Below are 24,777 nucleotides of genomic sequence, written 5' to 3' on the forward strand. Positions count from 1 at the left end.
AGAAGGGCTTCTCTGGTACGGTGGAATGATCATGTCTTTATTTTAAAAAATAGTTCACAAGAGCCGTAGAGATGCAGAATATTTTGTCGTCTTTGGTTGAAAGCGACTTGACGGCACTTAACGCACACACACCAGTTGGACATTGAAACAAATTGTCATCGCTTCTGAAGCAGACAGCCTTCAATCTTGGCCTGGCCCAGGTGGAGAACAGAGAAGTGCCTGAACCCATGGACTCCCCAGCTCACTCGTGCCCTCTGAATGCCGCCATTTTCCCGCCCTCAGTCAAGTTTTATTGTCCTCAGTGCATGATCACATGTTCATAATTTAATACATTTGCCAGTGGGGATTAACCATCAAAAACCGATAACACATTTCTAATTTTTTTTGTATCCAGGAGCTCGAGAGAGCTTGGCGGGAGTATGACAAATTAGAGTACGACGTAACAGTGACGAAGAACCACATGCAGGAGCAACTGGAGCGGCTGGGGGAAGTTCAGGTGCGACTGGTACCTCGCCTTAATATGAAATCATCAACATGTGCCAGATTCACTAATGAAACAAACACAGTTCTTCTGGGGGGCGCTTTATAGATGTTATCTGAGAAGATCGTACTGTCTCTTTTTTTAGTAAAAAAAATCTGAAACGATGTAAAGCCAATGGCGGTATCTGCTGTTTGAGTCCTTAGAATGAACAGAATATCAGTGTCTAGCTGAGGTGGTCTTATGTGCTAAACCCCATGTTAATACGTCTGGCAAAGACCTGGTTTTCAAAGTGTGCCGTCCTGTTATCATCCCACGTGACACAGATTGGTTACACCACACTCCTCTTCAGAATAACCTGAATATGTTTAAGGAGTTCGAGGAGCAAATTCTCAAAGTTATTTCTGATGCAGACATTTAGTAACTCTTTGTAGTTCAGCCTTTCAGTTCTTTTCTTCCTGTTATATGGACAACATCTGCCAAGCCTGATTTTTTTAAAAAGAAACCTATAGGGAAAGTATCATAAAAATGTGCTCAATTTTAATGAGCTCAACTCCAGAAGTTTGAAATGTGTGGCCCAATTTATTCTGTTATTGTCATTTTCCACGGGGAAGGGAAATGGTTCAGTGGTAGAGCATCCGCTTGGCATGCAGAAGGTCCCAGGTCCAATACCCGGCTAGAAGGACCAGGTCATAGGTGATGTGAAAGGCCCCCGCCTGAGATCTTGGAGAGCCGTTGGCAGTCTGAGTAGACAATACTGACTTTGAAGGACCAATGATCTGATTCAGTATAGGACACCTTCATGAGAGCCAGCGTGGTGTAGTGGTTAAGAGCAGTGGACTCTAATCTGGAGAACCAGATTAGATTTTCCACTCCTTCACATGAAGCCTGCTGGGTGACCTTTGGCTAGTCCCAGTTCTCTCGGATTACTCTCAGCCCCACTTACCTCACAAGGCGTATGTTGTGGGGAGGGGAAGGGAAGGCGACTGTAAGCCGCTTTGAGATTCCTTAAAGGTAAAGAAAAAGCAGTGTATAAAAACCAGCTCTTGTTCTTCTTCATATGCCAGTGTGGTGTAATGGTTAAGAGCAGTGGTTTGGAGTGGTGGACTGCTATCTGGAGAAATGGGTTTGATTCCCCATTCCTCTACATGAGAAATCTAATCTGGTGAACCGGGTTAGTTCACACAAAGCCAGCTGGGTGACCTTGGGCTAGTCACAGCTCTTAGAGCTCTCTCAGCCCCACCTACCTCACAGGGTAGTGGGGAGGGGAAGGGAAGATAATTGTAAGCCAGGTTGATTCTCCCTTAAGTAGTAGAGAAAGTTGGCATATTAAAACCAACTCTTCTTCTATGTTCATACGTGCTACCTTGCTCTGTCCCCAAGCAGGTCTAAGATCAGATCAATGTAAGGGCAGGTCGCGTGGGCAATGGCCACACCAGGTTGACCTGTAGCATAGAAGAAGAAGAAGAGTTGGTTTTTATATGCTGACTTTCTCTGCCACTTAAGGGAGAATCAAACTGGCTTACAATCACCTTCCCTTCCCCTCCCCACAACAGACACCCTATGAGGTAGGTGGGGCTGAGAGAGTGTAACTAGCCCAAGGTCACCCAACTAGCTTCATGTGGAGGAGTGGGAAAACCAACCCAGTTCACCAGATGAGCATCCGCCGCTCATGTGGAGGAGTAGGGAATCAAACCTGGTTCTCCAGGTAAGAGTCCACCTCTCCAAACCACCGTTCTTAACCACTACACCACGCTGGCAGGTGAGATTCTAGCCTCCGAACATCCTTTTTAAAATCCAGGCAAATGCCAGCAGGTTCAGAACAGAAAACGCTGCTTGGACAATGACCCCTTTTATCCTTGGATGTGTTCTTAGATGAGCGGTCTCAAATCCAAACATTTCTCTCCGATAGACCGAGTCTGCCGGCATACAGCGTGCTCAAATTCAGAAGGAGCTTTGGCGGATCCAGGATGTCATGGAAGGTTTGAGTAAACATAAGCAGCAGAGGAACAGCACCACAGAGGCAGGTAAGTCAGTGAGCTCTCCTCTCAGAAGCTGCAAAGGGGGGGGGGGAAACCTTGCACAAGGAATGAAATGCTCTCACGTGGCTGAGAACAGTTGCGTTACGCAGTGACCCCCCCAAAAAAGCAATATGTTGGCTGTTTATTCAGTGCAAAGGTACACATCAGTACCAGCACTTTGTAACCCTTCACTCATTATACAATGTCTTTGTTTGTTTGTTTTAAATAGGCATCGTTGCATCAAAGGCTTTTTCTTCTAAGTATAAAAATGAGGTATGATTTTAGGGTTTGTTTGCTTTAACTTTCTTGACCTGAATCGCTTTCTGAACTTTAAAAGCCAATACTTCTGTTAGTCAGTTTTCTACAAGACGTTTTTTAGATGACACGCTCGGCATGTTGAAATCCGTGAGCCAGGGCGGCGTAATGGTTAGCGGGTCGGACTAAGATCTGGGAGACCCAGGTTTGAATCCTCACCCTGCCACAGTAGTAGATCACTATGGGCAGCCGTGTTAGTCTGTCGGTAGCAGTAGAAAAGAGCAAGAGTCCAGTAGCACCTTAAAGACTAACAAAATTTCTGGCAGGGTATGACCTTTCATGAGCCACAGCTCACTTCTTCAGAGACAGATAGAACGTGATTCCATCCATCCTTAAGTAGAGATGAGTGAATTAAAGACACAATGGCAATGTAAATGTCGAAAACAATCACATGCTGCACTTAAGGGCCTGGGGACCCCAGGAATAGCTGGGGCGGGCGAAGAGTTCAGGTCTCCATGCATCTACTGCTGAGATTCGGGTTGCCAGTTCCCTCTTCACCAGCGGCAGGAGGTTTTTGGGGCAGAGCCTGAGCAGGGCGGGGTTTGAGGAGAGGAGGGACTTCAGTGCCACAGAAGCCAGTTGCCAAAGCGGCCATTTTCTCCAGGGGAACTGATATCTATCGGCTGGAGATCAGTTGTAACATAAGGAGATCTCCAGCTAGTACCTGGGGGTTGGCAACCCTACCTGAGATGCAGAATAAGCAGCAAACATTACTCTAGAGGAGACCTGTTTTACAAAAAAAATCTGATGTTGTGCTAAGTTGAGGGAGGGATAGGGGAGGGAGTCGCTTCATCTTAAGTGCATGTTTGAAGGGGGGTGTCTCTTGTGGGGGCGGGGAATTAACGTTAAGCCTTTTTAACCTGGGAGAGATTTTTTGAGTCTGTTCCTCTCGAGAATGGCCCTTGAATTATCCAATCTGTGAAATATTTGGGGGAAGGTAAAAAAAAAAAAGTTATGTAACTTTTTTTGTGACAGAGAAACGGCATCTAAATAAGGTGACTGTTCTGCAATCTTTAGGAAGAGGAAGAGGAAGTAGTCCCACCTCGTCCTCCACTCCCTCGGTCCTATGACTTTGCAGAGCCTCCTCCTATAATCCCCCCTCTGCCCAGTGATAGCAGCTCCTTGCTCTGTTATAGCAGGGGCCCCGTCCATCTGCCCGAAGAGAGGAAGATTCACCAAGTGCAAGGATACCAAAGGAACGGAACTCACTGCGTAAGTGGCAGCCCGCCACGCAGCCCGCCCGGCGTTTCCCCTCTGTTCTCCCACCACCCCTCGCCTCACAGTGGTCATTTTATTTTGACATCTGGCTGTTTTTACATCGTGGTGTTCCCCCCCCCTTTTTTTTAGACTAATTTGTGTCATTCCCGGCTGCCTTTCTTTTTTTTTAGCATTTGCCGCTTTTGTGTTTTCATCAGCATTGTGTAAATACGGACCTGTCCCCAACGACTCGGGCCGCTCACGTTTTGTGTCGCGTTCAAGCTCTGTAGCACGGAGATCTCAGGGCCGTCAATATCTCTCCGGTCTCTCTTTCGAAACCGGGTTTGAGGGTACGCTGTTTGTGTGTTAAAAAAAACCAAAAACTCATTGGAAGTAATCGTTTTAAACATTGTTATCATCGTCGTTATTTATATAGCACCCTACAATGCACTTGGTGCTATAAAAACATAAGAAAGGCCATGCTGGATCAGACCAAGGTCCACCAAGTCCAGCAGTCCGTTCACACAGTGGCCAGCCAGGCGCCTCTAGGGAGCCCCCAAACAAGACGACTGCAGCAGCACCATCCTGCCTGTGTGCCACTGCACCTAAGATAGACAAAAGAACATAAGGCCATGCTGGATCAGACCAAAGCTCATTAAGTCCAGCAGTCTGTTCATGCAGTGGCCAACCAGGTGCCTCCAGGAAGCCCACAAACAAGACAACTGCACCGGCATTATCCTGCTATGAAAGAACCGTAGCTTGGAAAAGAAAGGCTGCTTAGAAACTAGAGATGGGAAGGCCTGGGGAAAAAAACAGAAAAATGGGGGGGGGGGGGACAGGTTTTTTCCATTTTTTTCCGGGAGGAAACGCCTTTTGAAAAAATGGGGAAAAACCTGTTTTCCCCCAGTTTTTCCGGTTTTTTTCCAGGCCTTCCTATTTCTATTAGAAACACAACCCACACAAAATGTAAGCCGTCCGTGACGTTTTCCCGAGTCTTTATGTAAGAGGGTGGTTTCAGAACATCGATTTTTTTCATGCACCCTGGTCGGCAGTGTTACTGCTGCATTGTGACACACCTCATGAAAACGTTGTGGTGGTGGTGGTTGCTTTAATTTTTTGTTTACGGGTCTCGCCTTCCAGGGTCCCGATTACAGACTTTACAAAAGCGAGCCTGAACTCACAACTGTGGCTGAAGTGGATGAATCCAACGGGGAGGAAAAGGCCGAGCCGGTTTCGGAGTCAGAAGCTTCTACAACAAAAGGTTACTAAAAAGCCAGTTTGCTACAAAACGTATTGTTTGAATGATTCTCCCAACGGGGGAATGCGGTATTCTGCCGCCCCCGCTGAAGAAGCAACACAATGTGTGATAGTTTTACAGACAGTGTAGCGGTTGTTTTATCACAAAGGAAACAGCACAGTAAATGTAAGTATAATTACGGGACTGCAGAAGGCCTTCTGGCAGTCCACAGCCTAGGGGGGGGGAAATACAATTGAAGATGATACTGAGAATCGACCATGAAATTCATATTGATGCTGTGAACAGGTGGAGCCGTGTTTCTCGTGATGTGTGCCAACTCCGCATTCGGGCATTTGTTCGCTTTCTGTCCTTGCCCTTGAGCATCAAAAGGAGGATGTACGTTCATCCAACTCCCTGAGTTATTTTGCCAGAATATATTTGATGGTCGAACCATAGAATTCCTGTGAGACGGGAAAACAGTGTGTCTCTTTTTGCAAAATTACAGTTTTAATCCTTGCACTGTCTTGTGTTTACCCTGGAGTTAGCAGGAATACATATCTTAACTCATCTTCGCTGAATTTCATTTCTTCTTGCTCCAGCGTGGTGTAGTGGTTAAGAGCGGTGGTTTGGAGCGGTGGACTCCAATCTGGAGAACCAGGTTTGATTAATCTGGTGAACTGGATTTGTTTCCCTACTCCTACACATGAAGCCAGCTGGGTGACCTTGGGCAAGTTACAGCTCTGTTAGAGCTCTCTCAGCCCCACCTACCTCACAGGGTGTCTGTTGTGGGGAGGGGAAGGGAAGGAGATCGTAAGCCGGTTTGAGTCTCCCTTAACTGGTAGAGAAAGTTGGCATATAAAAACCAATTCTTCTTCTTCCCCTTTCTTCTCCCCCCCCCCCACATCCTCCGGAAAGGTTGGGTAGTAAGGCTGCAGGTAATAGCCTAGTTTAGCTTCTGTTCTGTAGCAGCTCCATTGATAAAATTGATGGCGAGCCCCTTACTTTTGAAAGGAAGTGTTAACTGCTTTTTGTGGCTCTCTGCCATGGATACTCTGACCCATATTTACCCCTCGGGATGAGAGATCGAACCCTGACTTGGGTAGCCCAAGCTAGCCCAAGCTCGGACGCTAAGCAGAGTCAGCCCTGGTTAGTAACTGCAGGGGAGATCGAGGAAGTCCAGGTTTGCTACACAGAGGCAGGCAATGGCAAAACCACCTCCATTGGCCTCTTGCCTTGAACACCCCATGGGGTTGCCATAAATCAGCTGTGACTCGACGGCACGTTCCACCATCAAGCAAAATTGAAAAAGAAGCTCTGAAGATGATCTTAGTAACCCGGCAAAGGGGCACTGGATAAGCATGATTTTAGGAATTTCACAGCAAGATCCAGAAAGGCCATTTATGCATGGGGGTTTTACCTGAGGTTTGTTGCTGGCTGGACACACTTTCCTATTGTGAATCTATGCACCAGCAGTCTCCAAGCTCAGATTAAGTCCCCGCCCTGTGAAATACTGCTTTGTAATTGGCTTGGGGAAATTATCGGGTAGGATCGCAGGTATTCAGTTTTCTGAGCTGCTTTGTGATTGTAGAGCTGGAAAATTAGAGACTATTTGGCATTTTTAATTGACTGTAATATAGTATTGCCTGAGACATGTGGATTACGGTTTGCATTCAAAAATGGACTCCACAGCTGGAGATGGTAGCTAAGTTGAAGGAGCCACACAGTCAAACGCTCTGCTAACGACCTGAGTTCGATCCTGACAGAAGTCGGTTTCAGGTAGCCAGCTCAAAGTTGACTCAGCCTTCCATCCTACCGAGGTCAGTAAAATGAGTGCCCAGCTTGCTGAGGGTAAAGTGTAGATGGCTGGGGAAGGCAATGGCAAACCACCCCATAAACATAGTCTGCCTGGTAAATGTCGGGATGTGACGTCACCCCGTGGGTCAGTAATGACCCGGTGCTTGCACAGGGGACTACCTTTACCTGTTAGGTGAAGTCGGCCCACACATGACTCTTCCAGCGGTATCCTATAATGTAAATACTGTATTCATAATTACATAGAATCATAAAGTTGGAAGTGACCACCAAGGTCATCTAGTCCAACCCCCCTGCACAACGCAGGAAATTCACAACTACCTCTCCCCCACACCCCCAATGACCCCTACTCCATGCCCAGAAGATGGCCAAGACGCCCTCCCTCTCATCCTGCCTAAGGTCATAGAATCAGCATTGCTGACAGATGGCCATCTAGCCTCTGCTTTAAAACCTCCAGGGAAGGAGAGCTTACCACCTCCCGAGGAAGCCTGTTCCACTGAGGAACCGCTCTGACTGTTAGAAAATTCTTCTTGATGTCTAGACAGAAACCCTTTTGATTTAATTTCAACCCGTTGGTTCTGGTCCGACCTTCTGGGGCAACGGAAAACAACTCGGCACCCTTCTCTATATGACAGCCCTTCAAGTACTTTCTCTATTTGCTTATGACCAATCGGTCCGTGAGCATTAATAAAGTGAATGGGATTTGATGCCTGTTCACACGCCCCCTCTGCACGCTGACTGAGTGCGTGGAGAGGGAGAGCGGGCATGAGCATGCAGGCCCGCCTCCCCACTGGTGATCATGTGCGGAGGGAGGGAGGGTGTACAGGGCTCCTGTGGAGAAAATATCACACTTCATAGCAATCTGGAAATTGCTAAGAGAAATGAGGGACCCGTTGCATTCACCTTCCCTACATTACAGGTCTTTGTAATTCCTGTCCTAGAGGGATTCAATCAGATAAAGTACACCAGCGTGCAGCGTCTCTCAACCATCTAATCAACCAAGATTACTGCTTTAATAAGACACCTCTCTTTGTGTTGAAGGAAGGGGTAAGCTGAAGGCACAGAGTTAAATCCAATTAACCTAGTTTTCAAGGTTTAGGGCAGGGGTCCCCAGCGTGGTGCCTGTGGGTACTATGGTGCCTGCCAACACCTTTTCTGGTACCCACCAAGTGTTTTTAGGAAGGGGGTGGGGCCAGGTAGGGCTTTTGCCCAGCAAAGCTTAGAATCATAGAGTTGGAAGGGACCACCAGGGCCATCTAGTCCAACCCCCTGCACAATGCAGGAATTTTACAACTACCTCCCACACACACACCCAGCAACCCCCTACTCCATGCCCAGAAGATGGCCAAGATGCCCTCCCCCTCCTGAACTGCCTAAGGTCATAGAATCATCATTGCTGACAGATGGCCATCTAGCTTCTGCTTAAATCTAGCTTCTGATTGGCCATTGGAGATTTGATTGTTTGTGCAGATTTTTTAAAATGTTCCTTTGGCAGCAGCTGCCAGCACAGCACAAGGATCTACAGTGCATTACTGAAGTTAAACTGTGGTAATCATTTTGCAGCTGGCTCTGCCTCCTGTGGCAGCCATTTTGTGGCAGCCATTTTGTTGCTGCGCCCTTCATGCCATGTCAGAAATCGAAATGTGCCCATGCGCTCAAAAGGGTTGGGGACTCCTGATTTAGGGGTTAGGTGGGGAATGTTAACCTGTGAGTTTGCTCTGCTGATCACCTTCATAGTAGCCATAGTGACCCACGTACAGTGCACGTACACTTTTAGCAGAGCTGTCAGAAGGATCTTGGGAAGGCCTGGGAGACACTTGAGATACTCCAGCGCTGGTGGTTGCATGAGTAAGCTGCTTTGCACCACAAAGGAAAGGCGGGATATAAATGTTTTAATAAATTAAAACGATGCTTATTTTCATCAGTATGCAGAGGAACCATTTGGTCACTCCTAACTATTCAGAAGTGAAGGAGAAAAGTCCCTTACTTGGCATGGAGTAGGGGTCACTGGGGGGGGGGCGGTCATTGTGAATTTCCTGCATTGCACCTGGGGTTGGACTAGATGACCCTTGAGGTATCTTCCAACTCTATGATTCTAAACCTTACAAGGAAAGCCAATAAAAAATGGCCTCACCTGATTAGAATGTTTTAAATAGAAAATTTGGGCCACAGCAATCCCCAGAGAAGGCAGGCTGTCCTCCTTTATGTATTTATTTCTCATGTATTTATTATTTCAACTTACTACCCCCTCTCCCTGGTTGAGACCGGGCTCAGAACTGCTTACAAAGAATATAAATATCCCATTAAATCAATAAAACCATTAAAACAACATTTAAAATAGCCCTGTAAAAAAGTCATATAAAACAGATATACTAAATAACCTTAAGGCACCTCTAGAGTATAAAACACAATGCTACAACTAGGCAAGCAGATGGAATAGAAGAAGAAGACGGGTTGGTTTTTATATGCTGACTTTCTCTACCACTTAAGGCAGAATCAAAGTGGCTTACAATCGCCTTCCCATCCCCTCCCCACAACAGACACCCTGAGAGGTAGGTGGGGCTGAGATAGCCCTAAGAGAGCTGTGACTAGCCCAAGGTCACCCAGCTGGCTTCATGTGCAGGAGTGGGGAAACCAAGCCGGTTCACCAGATTAGCATCCACCGCTCATGTGGAAGAGTGGGGAATCAAACCCGCTTCTCCAGATCAGAGTCCATTGCTCCAAACCACTGCTCTTAACCACTGCACCACGCTGGCTTTCAAAATAGAATCCCAGACTGATATAGGGAAAGATGTAACAAAAGTGGAGGTTAGGGAGGCCAGCATGTGTACATAGGGGACCGTAGCTGGCCTCAACCGTAGGCTTGGTGGAACAGCTCTGTTTTATAGGCCCTGCAGAACTCCTTAAGGTCCCGCGGGGCCCTGGTGTCATTAGAGAGGCTATTCCACCAGGCAGGGGCCAGGGTAGAGAAAGCCCTGGCCCTGGTCGAGGCCAGCCGGACACTCCTCGAGCCGGGGACCACCAGAAGATTGGTATTAACTGAACAAAGAGGCCTCTGGGGAACACACCAGGAGAGGTTTGTCAGAGGTTTGAGCAGGCTTTATTGCGGAAGTCACCGATAGCAGCGTGCCATCTGCCGGATAAAACTGTCTCTCTGATCGGACCAGCGTATAGAAAGCTTTTGTGTCATACGGCGTCCTTCCGACCTGTGCACAGAGTGAACAGTGAAAGAAGATGGGTTCATTTTTAAGGGTCCAGTTTTAGATTGTCGGCACTGAGAATAAGGAGAGCTTCCTGCTGTGATCGGATTATCATTTGTTTCGCCGGGTCCAGAAAAATGCATTGGAGGGTCGCATCTCGAACGTTTTAGCAATAAGCTGGCAGAACAGCAGTCTCTTTGTGCTGTGGCAAGAAACAAAGCATGTTTTTGTTCAGAAAGTCTAATTGTCCGTTCGTGTGCTTTCTTTTACACCGTTGCTGATTTTCATCCATTTTGTTGGGAGAAAGGCAGAGGTCAAGATTGAACACGGAAATAAACAGGAGTGTTTTTGTCTGTCCCATCTTGTGACGCGTCCTCAGGGGTGAATCGGCCATTAAGGCTACCAGGGAAAGTCCCGTGGGCTGATGGCCTGTGGGGGAGGGGGACTGGTCACCCCCTGGTGGGGTCACCTCGGCCCCAACCAAGGGGTGTCCCTCAACCTGTGTGAGTCGGATTGGAGCTGCTGCTGATTCTGCACGCTGGTGACCCGAGTCCTGTGCGGAGCTGGGGTGGAGGCACCCAGCCAAGTGCTGTGTGGGGAAAGAGGCACTTGGCCGGGGGTGGGGGTGGGGGGTCATAAGAACATAAGGAAAGCCCTGTTGGATCAGACCAAGGCCCGTCAAGTCCAGCGGTCTGTTCACACAGTGGCCAACCCGGGGCCTCTAGGACGTCTACAAACAAGACGACTGCAGCAGCACCATCCTGGCTGTGTTCCACAGCCCCTAATATAATGGGCACGCTCCTCTAATACTAGAGAGAATAGGTATGCAGCATGACTAGTATCCATTTTCACTAGTAGCCATGGATAGCCCTCTCCTCCATGAACATGTCCACTCTCCTCTTGTAGCCTTCCAAGTTGGCAGCCATCACCACATCCTGGGGCAGGGAGTTCCACAGTTTAACTATGCATTGTGTAAAGAAATACTTCCTTTTATCTGTTTTGAATCTCTCACCCTCCAGCTTCAGCCGATGACCCCGCGGGAGCCATTTTTCCAGGGCCATTTTTCCCTTCTAGCCCCGTGGCGCAGAGTGTTAAGCTGTAGTACTGCAGTCAAAAGCTCTGCTCACAACCTGAGTTCGATCCCGACGGAAGTCGGTTTCAGGTAGCCGGCTCAAGGTTGACTCAGCCTTCCATCCTTCCGAGGTCGGTGAAATGAGTACCCAGCTTGCTGGGGGTAAAGGGAAGATGACTGGGGAAGGCACTGGCAAACCACCCCATAAACAAAGTCTGCCTTGGAAACGTCGGGATGTGACGTCACCCCATGGGTCAGGAATGACCCGGTGCTTGCACAGGGGACCTTTACCTTTTAGTCCACCGCTACATATCCTTCTCTTGCTTCCCAGAATAAAAATTTCTCTTTTTTGAAAATAAATAAATAAAGGAATGTGTTTTAGCGTCACTAAAATTGGATATTCAAGTCCAGGCAACAGTTCAGCTAAAACTTTATTTGCTCCTATGTGTGTACCTTTGTGGCAAAGAGAACGTTTAAACTACATTTGTCACAAGTTTTGCGGGCAGAGCGCTTAACGGCCTTGTGTTGTTTTGCAGGCTCTCATTTTCCAATCGGAGTTGTGCCTCCCAGAACCAAGTCTCCGACTCCAGAATCTTCAACCATAGCCTCTTACGTGACTCTAAGGAAAACTAAGAAGATAGACCTAAGGACGGTATGTAAAACTAATGACAGTTGATTTCCTCCTTCAGGGCTCCGTGCCAGCTCAGCATGTCGCGCCAGTACAGGAACGTGGCTAGCGGAAGCCGGCATTGCCCAAAATAGCATAAGAGCATTTCTCTGGCACAACATCCATAAAAATGTACAGTACTCCTTACCCCCATCCCAAGATTCTTGGCTAAAATCAGCTCTTTGTGGCTTGTTTTTAGAGTATGTTCAGACACTGTGCAGAATAAATGAAGACTTCTTCCAAGACCATACAGATTACTAAAGAGTTGCAAGGGATTCTCGCCGGCTCCTTATCTGACCTCCGTTACTTTTACCAAATTTCGACGGGTTTTTTTCAAGAGCTCGTTTTGATGCCTTTCCGTCGGCCTTTGCTCAGCAGGAGATTCCAGCACTTACCTTTGGAATCAAGGCTGTGCCCCTGTTAACTCCGATGTCGAGACAATTACCCAAATGTTATTGTATTGTGAATTTTATTGGGGTGTCAGAAATAGGCTGATCTTGCCCCTGTTGACCAGAGTTTTTAGACATTCGGATGATTTTATTATTAAATATTTACTTGAGGATACAGATGCCAACGTTTCCTACACAGTGGCAAAGTTTTGTTACATTGCCACTAGAGTGCGGAGAGCTCTGGTTAGCATATCAAAATTGTAATTCTGGCTCTGTATTGATCAGTTTTAACAATATTTATCTTTTGGACATATAGAGCATGTTTTGCTCAGGTGCTTCTTCTACAAGGAAGCTCGTTGTAAATTAATCATTCTCTTACTCAGCCAAATCACAGTCCAATCAGATGAAGGGAGAATTAAGTGTCTCTTCTGGAAAGAGAATGCCCAGATGGCAAAACAGGTAGCCAAATTTTGTGCAACTGCATATAAAGTTCGACACCTAATGGGCAATTGCAATTAGATTAAATCATATTTTTGTACATTATAAAACTAGATTAAATCATAATCTAATTAGATTAAATCATAATTTTAGTCTATTATAAATTATTTGGAAAGTTTACTTAGGAATGTTTTTGGTTGAATTGCTATAATTTTTTACCTTTTGTATAAACAATACATGTGTTTTACTGAAACTATCTGTTGTTCAAGTAACCATAAATAAATAAACTGTTGAAGACTGGTGGCAGCAAATGGAGATCCTGCTTTCTTTGGAAGACGTTTTGTGTCTCCCCCCACCCCCCGCAAAGGCATTTCAGCCACCATGAGTAAAACCATACTGGTACAATACTATGCAGCATTTATTCATGTTTTTATTGCCTCAGCCTTTTGTTTTCATTTTGATACCCTATTTTTTTTCTTTTATAAGCTTACTTTTTTGATAGAAGTGCTGAATATAAATTAATTAAATTTGAGAGCACTTTTCATTACAAGATTGCAATCTGACAGGCTGTGGAATTGAGCCAGCTTTCCTCCAAAGAATAAGAAGGGACAGAGGAGCAATAGATATAAACGTATGTTATCGAAAGTGAATACAAAATATCTGTCTGCATAGAATACCAAAGAGAAATAAAAGGGCCGCACCCGTAACAGGAGATAAAAATAAGGCCAAGGCCAATGGTGCAAAATAGGTAATATAGATTTTATTACTCAGAATAGAAATTCCCTACGTTTCTCAGCTTCCCTTCCCCTCCCCACAGCAGACACCCTGTGAGGTAGGTGGGCCTGAGAGAGCTGTGACTAGCCCAGGGTCACCCAGCTGGCTTCATGTGGAGGAGTGGGGAAACCAACCCGGTTCACCAGGTTAGCCTCCGCCGCTCACGTGGAGGAGTGGGGAATCAAACCCGGTTCTCCAGATCAGACTCCCCCACTCCAAACCACCGCTCTTAACCACGACACCACGCTGGCTCTCTTGGCATACCAATACAAATTAGAAACACACGATCAACAACACTGTAGACACAAAACATCAAAACAGACCAGGAACGCATGACCAGAAACGCGTTTTGACCAAGCCGCCTTCAGTGGCCATCAGACAGAGACGATATATTTCCTCCACCACATCTCCCCAGGCCTTTCATTGCCTCGTGTGTAGTTGGGGCGTGAGTGAGTTCCCCGTCGCCACTGTGGTCAAGTTCGAGTTCTTCCCATCCAACAGCCGGTTTTTGCTCAACAGATGCGGCAATATCTATGGGATGACTCATCGCACAGCGTGTTTTCGCAGAAGGAAATCTTTGAGGCTAACTTTGCAGCCCATTATTTCAAGCAGTGGCAGCTCCTAGATGTTTGGAGCAGCGGTGGCCCCCCTAAGAGCGCCGCCGAGGTGTACCCCGTGAACATTCGGAGGGGCGTGGGGGAGGTGAGCGCTTAAAAAAAACAACAACGGTGTGTTTTCTTTCCTTTCAAGGAAAGGCCGAGAAGCGCAGTGGAGCAGCTGTGCTTGGCAGAAACCGTCCGCCCTCGAATGACCGTGGAGGAGCAGATGGAAAGAATAAAGAGGCACCAACAGGCTTGTCTGAGAGAGAAGAAAAAGGGGCTGAATATTCTCGGGGCCTCGGATCTGTCCCCTTCGCAAAGCCCGTCCCTGGCTAGAGAGAACCCTTTCAGGTTGCCTCAGGTATGCCACCGGCTCAGTTTCTTTCAGTAGCACACCTTCTGAGGCAAAATCTGTTACAAGTAGACCCAGGTTTAATAATGTCCTGAGGGGGTCGACTGAGAATAATTAATCCTGTTTTAAATAATCAAGGGCCCTCTCAAACTTGTCACTCATGCAGTGAGAACAAGCTGTCAGGTGGCTACATTTCTGATATATCCTAATTTGGTACACTCAAACAGTGTATGCGCTGATTCAGATTGTTTAATGGTTTAAAATCTAAAAATATGCTGTTATTCCTGTTTAAAAGCGAATTTTTAAAAACCCTTTTTTTTAAAAAACTGCAATTGTCTTTACCATACTACTTTCAATCTTGTAAAAAGAAGAAGAGTTGGTTTTTATATGCCAACGTTCTGTGCCACTTAAGGAAGAATCAAACCAGCTTACAATCACCTTCCCCTCCCCAGTGAGGTAGGTGGGGTTGAGAGAGTGTGACTAGCCCATGGTCACCCACCTGGCTTCGTGTGGAGGAGTGGGGAAACCAGCCCGGTTCGCCAGATTAGCCTCCGCCGCTCATGTGGAGGAGTGGGGAATCAAACCCGGTTCTCCAGATCAGAGCCCACTGCTCCAAACCACCGCTCTTAACCACAGCACCGCGCTGGCGAGCAGTGATTTCTGTGCCACAGAAAAGAATACAAGCAAATTGAAAAGGGGGAGGGGTATCCAGTGGACAAGCTAGATAGGAAAGCTCTTCCATGAGCAGACACAACTGCCTTTGCTATTGGAAGAGGATTTTGGTGGGCAGCCTTCACCCTTCCGCACACATAGATTCACGAAAGAGAGGTCTATCAGTGACTGCTAGCCATGGTGACTAAAGGAAACATCCACATCCAGAGGCAGTAAATCTCTGAACGCCAAGGCTGGGAGGCAACATCAGGATAAGGCCTCAGCCTCTATGCCCTGTGTTTGGTCCTCCAAAAAGGTTGGCTACCATTTGAGACAGGATGCTGGACCAGGTGGACCACTGGTTTGATCTAGCAGGGCTCTTATGTTCTTATGGATCCCTGCTGGTAGTGCTTTCCTTCCTGTAGAGGTAAGGAAAATGATGAGAAAGGCCATACTGGATCAGACCAAGGCCCGTCAAGTCCAGCGGTCTGTTCACACAGTGGCCAACCCGGGGCCTCTAGGACATCTACAAACAAGACGCCTGCAGCAGCACCATCCTGGCTGTGTTCCACAGCCCCTAATATAATGGGCACGCGCCTCTGATACTAGAGAGAATAGGTATGCAGCATGACTAGTAGCCATTTTCACTAGTAGCCATGGATAGTCCTCTCCTCCATGAACATGTCCACTCTCCTCTTGTAGCCTTCCAAGTTGGCAGCCATCACCACATCCTGCGGCAGGGAGTTCCACAGTTTAACTATGCATTCTGTGACGAAACACTTCCTTTTCTCTGTTTTGAATCTCTCACCCTCCACCTTCAGCAGATGACCCTGCATTCTAGTATCATGAGAGAGGAAGAAATATGAGTAGAGTGAGGAATGTTGGAGACAGTAGACTCCCAATATGCTTAGAGAAGTCCTCCTGCTCCTCAGTTCCTCACCCCCCCACCCCATGCACTTCGACCATTCCTGATACTGAAAGCTAAGGAAGGTCTCGTGTTTTCTGAAATGCTCCTTTGCTGGTATGTAAGTAGATAATGTGCAACTCCCAAGTATGGGGGAGAGTCCCATTTTCCTGGGGGACAGAAAAAAGATAGGACACCGTTCATGGCTTTGCATGTATTTGTTCCCTCCCTGTTTGTGTAGGTGGAATTATTTTGAATAAGGCTGACTGGTCTACATGTGGATATTTAACCTATTTTTAACCGGTGTCGTACTTTATTACGGTATGGCCAGTTCTCCCCACATTCATAATATGCCAACCCTCTTCCACAGAACCAAAGGAAGGAGGACTTCATGAGGGTGACCAAGGAATTGGAGAATGCCCTTAAAGCCAATGACTTGAGCCCCAGCCATCAAAACTGTGCAGACACCCCTTGGCTGAAAGACGACGGTCACACGGAGGAGCGTAATACTGCACAGGTGCTACTTCCTCCTTGTCACAGGCGGGGACTCCGAAAATGTTGATCCAAGCCAACAAAAAAGGACTGGCGTCTGAGCGTTGGGTTCTATGACTCTGTTCTGCTAACAGCCCTTTCAGAAGAGTCTCTTGAATCTGTGGAAGGGTCTACCATTAGCAAAGTGGAGTTGTAGGATTTGTTTATTTTTCAAATTTCTAGCCCACCCTCCCTAGCCGTAGCCTGCTCAGGGCGGGTAACAGCACTTAAAACCATACAGTAATCACATCAGCGTCAATAAACGGTCAACAATAAAACCCTAACTTAAAATCATTAAGAATTACACCATGCTGAACACATGAAGCTGCCTTCTACTGAATCAGACCCTTGGTCCATCAAAGTCAATATTGTCTACTCAGATCGGCAGCGGCTCTCCAGGGTCTTAGGCAAGGGTCTTTCCCATCACCTCCTTGCCTAGTCCCTTTAACTGGAGTTGCCGGGGATTGAACCTGGGACCTTCTTTCTACATGCCAAGCAGATGCTCTACCACTGAGCCACAGCCCCTCCCCTAATGCTGATTGTGTTCATCTGCACAGTTTTGGAAATCTCTTTGTAATCCTTTTACTGTACAGAAACTTTCTTCCTAGGAAGAGAGCTTTCAAGATGATGAATATTTTTTTGTACTGACCATTCGGGCAAATAAGGATGAACCGGAAGACAAGGTTCAGATAGTCTGCAGTTCACCAGACTTTGAGCCTTCCCTGTAAATTGCATTTTTATTTTCTTTATGTATTTTGAACATTTGTTAGCCTCTTTTCTACCTTGCAGGAACTCAAGGCTGTTTTGAACGTAAACAACAGCAAAACACAGTAAAATACATAAAATACATACATTTACCTAAATTGTGTTTCCCCAGACCTGGGTGGTCCAGGCTAGGCTGATCTCAGACCTCAGAAGCTTAGCAGGGTCAACCCTGGTTAATGCTTGGATGGGAGACCACCAAGGAAGTCTAGGGTTGCTACACAGAGGCAGGTAATGGCAAACCACCTCTGTTTGTCTCTTGCCTTGAAAACACTTTGGAGCCACTGGAAGGGACCACCAGGGCCATCAAGTCCAACCCCCTGCACAATGCAGGAAATTCACAACTACCTCCCCCGCACACACACACACCCCTAGTGACCAGAAGACGGCCAAGATGCCCTCCCTCTCATCATCTGCCTAAGGTCACAGAATCAGCATTGCTGACAGATGGCCATCTAACCTCTTCTTAAAAACCTCCAGGAAAGGAGAGCTTACCACCTCCCCAGGAAGCCTGTTCCACTGAGGAACCGCTGTTAGAAAATTCCTCCTAATGTCTAGACGGAAACTTTTGATTTAATTTCAACCCGTTGGTTCTGGTCCGACCTTCTTGATCAACAGAAAACAACTCGGCACCCTCCTCTATATGACAGCCCTTCAAGTACTTGAACATGGTTATCATATCCCCTCTCAGTCTTCTCCTCTTTAGGCTAAACATACCCAGTTCCTTCAACCTTTCCTCATAACTTGGTCTCCAGACCCCTCACCATCTTTGTTGCCCTTCTCTGGACACGTTCCAGCTTGTCTACATCTTTCTTAAATTGTGGTGCCCAAAACTGAACACAGTACTCTAGTTGAGGTCTAACCAGGGCGGAGTAAAGCGATACCATCACTTCGCGTGATCTGGACACTATACTTCTGTTGATGCAGCCCAAGACTGCATTTGCCTTTTTAGTTACAGCATCACACTGCTGACTCATGTTCAGTGTTTGGTCTACTAAGACCCCAAGATCCTTTTCACACACACTACTGCTCAAACAAGTCTTCCCCATCCTATAATTATGCATTTGATTTTTCCTACCTAAATGCAGAACTTTACATTTGTCTTTGTTGAAGTGCATTTTATTAGTTCTAGTCCATTTCTCCTATTAGTCAGCTGCAACTTGAAGGCACTTTATACACATGTAAATGGTGCTTGTTTAAGTAACTGGTGATTGTGAAAACACAATGGCCACTTATGCATGGTAATTAGCAGCGAGTTCCAGGCTGAATTGCCCCGCGTATTTTTTTGAATTTTTCATGCTGAACTATCATTCTGGAAGTGACTGCGAAGCCGGCGCATACCTGCTTCGCATTACTTAAGAGCCCATTTAACGTGACCTTTGGTGTTTGCCGGGAAGAAACCATGCAAAGTAACAGCGGTGCATTAGCTATGCACATGCTAATGGCTATGCAAACAGGAACGAAGGAGCAGGCAAGTGTGGTGGGTGGAATTTCTCCTTTTGCGTTGGGACCGTGCATAGGCATTTTTAAAGTCGCATTTAAAAAAAAAGATCTTTGAGCGAGCATCAAAATTGACCATGCATAAATGGCCAATGGTTGAAAAATCCCCTGGATAGTAAAACTTGAATACTTTTTTATCCTCTCCCAGTTACCAAAAAGTGACGGTCTCCTATCATCAGAGGGGTCTGCTACGTCAAAGGAAGAGAATCCTAAGGAGGTTGCAGAGAAACCAAAAGAACTCGAAGAGATACAAGAGTATGTGCGCAGGTAAAGGAAAACTAACCTTAATGGCACACCTTTCCAATTTTGGAAATCTGAAAGAGATTCCTCATCTACAAATACACAGAATTGCCCAGTACCTCCTACATCCTTATTTATCCCCCCCCCCCACTCACACACACACACCTGAGGCCTTCTCAGGTTGAAAAGAAAAAATCCACACACATTAATCTGATTGCTGAAGAAACAGTGGAAATAAACAGCTTTTGTGGCAAGTTCATAAGACCTTTCTTATTTGAAGTTTCTGGCTGTTTGCGGGTCGGGGGGGACGATAAACTTGCCCTCGCAGAAAAGAAACCACTTTGCTTATTTTCTTAAAAATATAGACCTCGTAAGACCTCATGTGCTATCAGCTATGAATTAAGTATGTACTGGAGACGTTCTATCGGCCCCCTGACCAAATGGCTCAGGGTGATCTTGAGATGGAGAATGAAATTAGGGAAGCATGTAAAGGTAATGAAGTAGTAATAATGGGAGACTTCAACTTCCCTCATATTGATTGGATAAATGTATGCTCCAGACAAGCCACAGAGATAAAAATTTTAGACATCCTAAATGACTGTGCCCTCAAACAGTTGGTCATAGACCCAACCAGAGGGGAGGTGATCCTGGATTTAATACTCTGTGGTGCTGCCAGTGATTTAGTGCAGGATGTGGATGTGGATGTAGTTGAGCCAGTTGGCAATAGTGATCACAATGGCATCAAATTTAATTTATATGCAAGTGGGAAAGTGACTGGGAAATCTCACACAATTACCTTTGACTTTAAAAGAGGGAACTTCTCTAAAATGAGAAAACTGGTAAAGAGGAAGTTGAAAGGAACAGTTAGGAGGGTTAAATCTCTTGACACCAAATTATTTAGAATGGTTAAAACAAAATCGGACTGCGAAGAGCTCCAGAAGGGTCTCTGCATACTGGAAGAATGGGCATTAAAATGGCAAATGAGATTCAGTGTAAGTGTAAAGTGATGCATATTGGGGCAAAAAAATCCCAACTTCACATATACACTGATGGGATCTGTGCTGGCAGCGACAGACCAAGAAAGGGATCTTGGGGTGGTAGTGGATAGCTCGATGAAGATGTCAACCCAGTGTGCAGCTGCTGTAAAAAAGGCAAATTCCATGCTGGCCATAATTAGACGAGGAATAGAGAATAAAACTGCTGATATCATACTGCCCTTGTACAAATCTATGGTGAGACCACCCTTAGAATACTGTGTGCAGTTCTGGTCACCACACCTAAAAAAGAATATTGCAGAGCTTGAGAAGGTGCAGAAAAGAGCAACCAAAATGATTAGGGGATTGAAGCAACTGTCCTATGGGGAGCAGTTAAGATGCTTGGGGCTGTTTAGCTTGGAAAGAAGGTGGATGAGGGGAGACATGATAGAGGTCTATAAAATTATGCATGGTTTGGAGAGAGTGGACAGGGAGACGTTTTTCTCCCTCTCCCATAATACTAGAACACGGGGTCATCTGATAAAGCTGGAGGGTGAGAGATTCAAAACAGATAAAAGGAAGTATTTTTTCACACAACGCATAGTTAAATTGTGGAACTCCCTGCCCCAGGATGTGGTGATGGCTGCCAGCTTGGAGGGCTTTAAGAGGGGAGTGGACATATTCATGGAGGAGAGGGGTATTCATGGCTGTTAGTTAGAATGGATACTAGTCATGCTGCTTACCTATTCTCTCTAGTATCAGAGGAGCATGCCTATTATTTTGGGTGCGGTGGAACACAGGCAGGATGGTGCTGCTGCACTCGTCTTGTTAGTGGCTTCCTAGAGGCACCTGGTTGGCCACTGTGTGAACAGACTGCTGGACTTGATGGGCCTTGGTCTGATCCAGCAGGGCCTTTCTTATGTTCTTATGTATGTGCTTATGATGACATTTAGGGATGGTTTGACTTTTAGCTATTGTTTGGCATTTCTCAGTGGATAAAATGGATCCCTACTGTCTGTTTGAAACTGTTGGCCCTGCATAGCAATGCATTAGTAAATTTGATTGGCTCAAGTTCAGCTTTTAAACCTATTTGAAATTATTATTTTTTGTTTGATCTGTGTAACATCTTTTCTGTCCGTTTACTGTTCTTTAAAATACTTTCCCCCCAAATCTCATCCTATTGTTTGGATAGACATTAATTGCCCTTAGTATGTTTATATGTGGAGATTATATTAAAGGGAAATATATTAAGCTTCATGCTTGTGCATCATAACATTAACCTCCGATGTGTATTTAGTATTTTGTTTGTGGGTATTTTTTCAATCTTAGTGAGTGTTATAACCCAGACCATTTAGCCAATACATTAAAATGATAACCAGTATTCTGAAGTTTGTTTAAGAAAACATAAATAATGAAGCTGTCGAACTCATGCCACTACTGAGATATATAAAACCAAGGTAGGAATCCAAGAACTTCAAGCACAACACACTTTTCCTGGGGCGTACAAGGCGTTTCTTCCCTCGTGGCTACAGCCCCTGGCCCTATTCTGAACACACATACGAAGCTGCCTTATACTGAATCAGACCCCTGGTCCATCAAAGTCAGTATTGTCTACTCAGACCGGCAGAGGCTCTCCAGGGTCTCAGGCAGGGGTCTTTCCTATCACCTACTTGCCTAGTCCCTTTAACTGGAAATGCCTGGGATTGAACCTTCTGCATGCCAAGCAGATGCTCTGCCACTGAGCCATAGCCCCTCCCTAACCACTACCTCCACCCCATTATGCCAGGTCCTTCTTCGCCACTGATGGGAGGCTTTTGGGGTGGAGCCTCTCAAGAAACCCTGACCTTCTGAAGTAGCTGAGATGGGGAGGATGAGTAGATTTGCCAACCTCCAAGTGGTACCTGGTGATCTCCAGCTGTTACAGTTGAAGCTTTCACCAAAATTAAAAAGCACAATAAAAAGAGCTTGATTACAACAGCACTACTTTTTGGGCTCGCCGCGTTTGTTCATCTCAGTTTTTTGGAATAAACCACCACCACGCAATTTGCCCGCTTATACTTACTATCTGACAACTCCTCGTCTTTCTAGAGCCTTCTGTTTAGCTAGACTGAATGCTAACCCCTGTATGGTTATGCAGGGCAGAATTCTGAACATGCCATACCCAGACAGGACCTGTCCTTGCTCTTCTGGCTCTATCAATTCATTAGCTCATGCCCTCTTGGAATGCCGCTTTTACGAGGAACTCCGATTACATTATATCTCCCCTTTTAACATGTAAATCTAATGCCTCTGTCTGACATAATGCCTTTTTTATTAAGTGACAGGGATCCCAAGGCTACATTGTCAGTGGCAAGATTTGTTTCAGTCCTTATATCCCTCGAGCATTAGATTTACGCTGTTCAAGATCAATTTATCAAGGCGCTTCTAAGGGATAAAGGAAGCTATTACAGTTGATCTCCAGGCGACCGAGATCAGTTCCTCTGGAGAAAATGGCTGCTTTGGAGGGTGGACTCTGTGGCATTATATCCATCTGAGGTCCCTCCCCTCGCCAAACCCCACCCTCCCCTCGCCAAACCCCACCCTCCCCAGGCTCCACCCCCCAAAATCTCCAGGTGTTTCCCAACCCTGAGGTTGACGCTAGGGGCTGAGAGAGGAAAGGGAGGCCCACAGCGCTCTGGTATATGTGCATCCTTCCGGATTCTGACCCAGTTTCTCAGCAATGCAGAAACTGATCCATTTGCCTACTCTGCAGAAGCTCCAACAAAGAACCGTTATCAGAATTAATCAGTCACCTGCCCTCTTCCCCTACCGACGGGAAACTCGAACACAAGTGGCATACGCTGAACAGAAAGATTAATATACTGTCCAACTCTTAAAGCACTCTGCTTTAGTTGAGTTGGGCTAGGTAAAAGTGAAATAGACTTGATCGGATTTCTTAGGACTCCTGAGGTTCATTTTTAATATAAAAATGCAATGTAGAAGCAATTTCTGGGGGAGGGGGTTCCTCCCCCAAAAAAACTTAGGTTTCAAGATGTTCTTTTACATGATCTAATAATCCTGTATGTCTCAGTTAGCATTTTTTGTGTGCTAGGGCTCTCATTGAAGTGGTATACGGTATCAGTTAACCTAATTAGAAGTTGAAGGAAACTCTAAACTTGGTTCTCTTCTCTCCCCAGCCCAAAGAACGAGGCCCCCGTTGCAAACCACAAACCTGAAAGCAGCCCCGAAGAGAGTGAGGAAGCCAGCATTCAAGAGCAGGATGATCCGATTTCTTCCTTCGAGATGCCAGCACAGACTTCGAGAGGAAACTCCACAGCAGGAGGTTTGTGTTAGGCTGCTAAAACATGGGCATGCATTGCAATTAATGCAACTTCTAATACTGATTAAAAACATTGCATTTTAATAAGAAAACCAGGCCGATCTTCTGGTAGAAAGTGAAGGTCCTTTACAGAGGTTTGTGGCATCCTCATACAGAGGAGTGTGCCGATTTGTTTTTTGTTGCCCCAGAAGGTCGGACCAGAACCAACGGGTTGAAATTAGATCAGAAGAGTTTCCGTCTAGTCATTACGAAGAACTTTCTAACAGTTAGAGCGGTTTCTCACTGGAACAGGCTTCCTCGGGAGGTGATAAGTGCTCCTTCCCTGGAAGTGTTTAAGCAGAGGCTAGATGGTCATCTGTCAGCAATGCTGATTCTATGACCTTAGGCAGATGATAAGAGGGAGGGCATCTTGGGCATCTTCTGGGCATGGAGTAGGGGTCACTGGGGGTGTGAGGGGAAATTTTAAGGGGTTGGACTAGATGACCCTGGTGGTCCCTTCCAACTCTTATGATTCTATAATTCTAGAACAGTAAGGTCTCCCTATCTCTTCAATCTATATGCAGAACATATAATTAGGAAAGCTGGATTAGATTTAGATGAAGGTGGAGTGAAAATTAGAGGGAGGAACATTAATAATTTGAGATATGCTGATGACACTACATTATTGGCAGAAAATAGTAAAAATTTGAAATGATTTCTGAAAGTAAAAAGAGAAAGTGCTAAAGCAGGACTACAGCTGAACATCAAGAAAACAAAAGTAATGACTACAGGAGAATTACACAACTTTAAGGCTTACAATGAGGAAATTGAAATTGTTCAAGACTTTCTATTCCTTGGCTCCACCATCAACCAAAAGGGAGACTGCAGCCAAGAAATCAGAAGGAGATTGAGACTGGGAAGGGCAGCCATGATGGAGCTAGAAAATATTTGAAGTGTAAGGATGTGTCACTGGCCACCAAGACTAGATTAATTCATGCCATCGTATTCCCTATTACTATGTATGGGTGTGAAAGCTGGACAGTGAAGAAAGCTGATAGGAAGAAAATAGATTCCTTTGAAATGTGGTGGTGGAGGAGAGTGGACTGCCAAAAAAACAAATCAGTGGGTTATAGAGCAAATCAAGCCTGAACTGACCCTAGAAGCTAAAATGACTAAACTGAGGCTATCGTATTTTGGTCACGTTATGAGACGACAAGAGTCACTGGAAAAGACAGCCATGCTAGGAAAAGTTGAGGGCAGCAGGAAAAGAGGAAGACCCAACAAGAGATGGATGGACTCAATAAAGGAAGCCACAGCCTTTAATTTGCAAGATCTGAGCAAGGCTGTCAAAGATAGGACATTTTGG

General features: G+C 45.9%; 1 protein-coding gene across 1 annotated transcript in view; it reads left to right on the plus strand.

Annotated features, from left to right (window-relative positions):
- PLEKHA5 (pleckstrin homology domain containing A5) overlaps positions 1-24,777 on the plus strand; it is a 280,467-nt gene that overhangs the window by 252,929 nt on the left and 2,761 nt on the right. Inside the window, exons 19-28 of the mRNA XM_056846055.1 lie at positions 395-496; positions 2,391-2,505; positions 2,729-2,772; positions 3,838-4,026; positions 5,152-5,272; positions 11,869-11,984; positions 14,351-14,560; positions 16,477-16,623; positions 19,048-19,166; positions 23,290-23,435. Of these exons, the coding sequence (XP_056702033.1) occupies positions 395-496; positions 2,391-2,505; positions 2,729-2,772; positions 3,838-4,026; positions 5,152-5,272; positions 11,869-11,984; positions 14,351-14,560; positions 16,477-16,623; positions 19,048-19,166; positions 23,290-23,435 (1,309 nt within the window). The remainder of the gene's footprint in view (positions 1-394; positions 497-2,390; positions 2,506-2,728; positions 2,773-3,837; positions 4,027-5,151; positions 5,273-11,868; positions 11,985-14,350; positions 14,561-16,476; positions 16,624-19,047; positions 19,167-23,289; positions 23,436-24,777) is intronic.

This window comes from Euleptes europaea, chromosome 3 (assembly GCF_029931775.1).
Source record: "Euleptes europaea isolate rEulEur1 chromosome 3, rEulEur1.hap1, whole genome shotgun sequence".
Lineage (NCBI taxonomy): Eukaryota > Metazoa > Chordata > Lepidosauria > Squamata > Sphaerodactylidae > Euleptes > Euleptes europaea.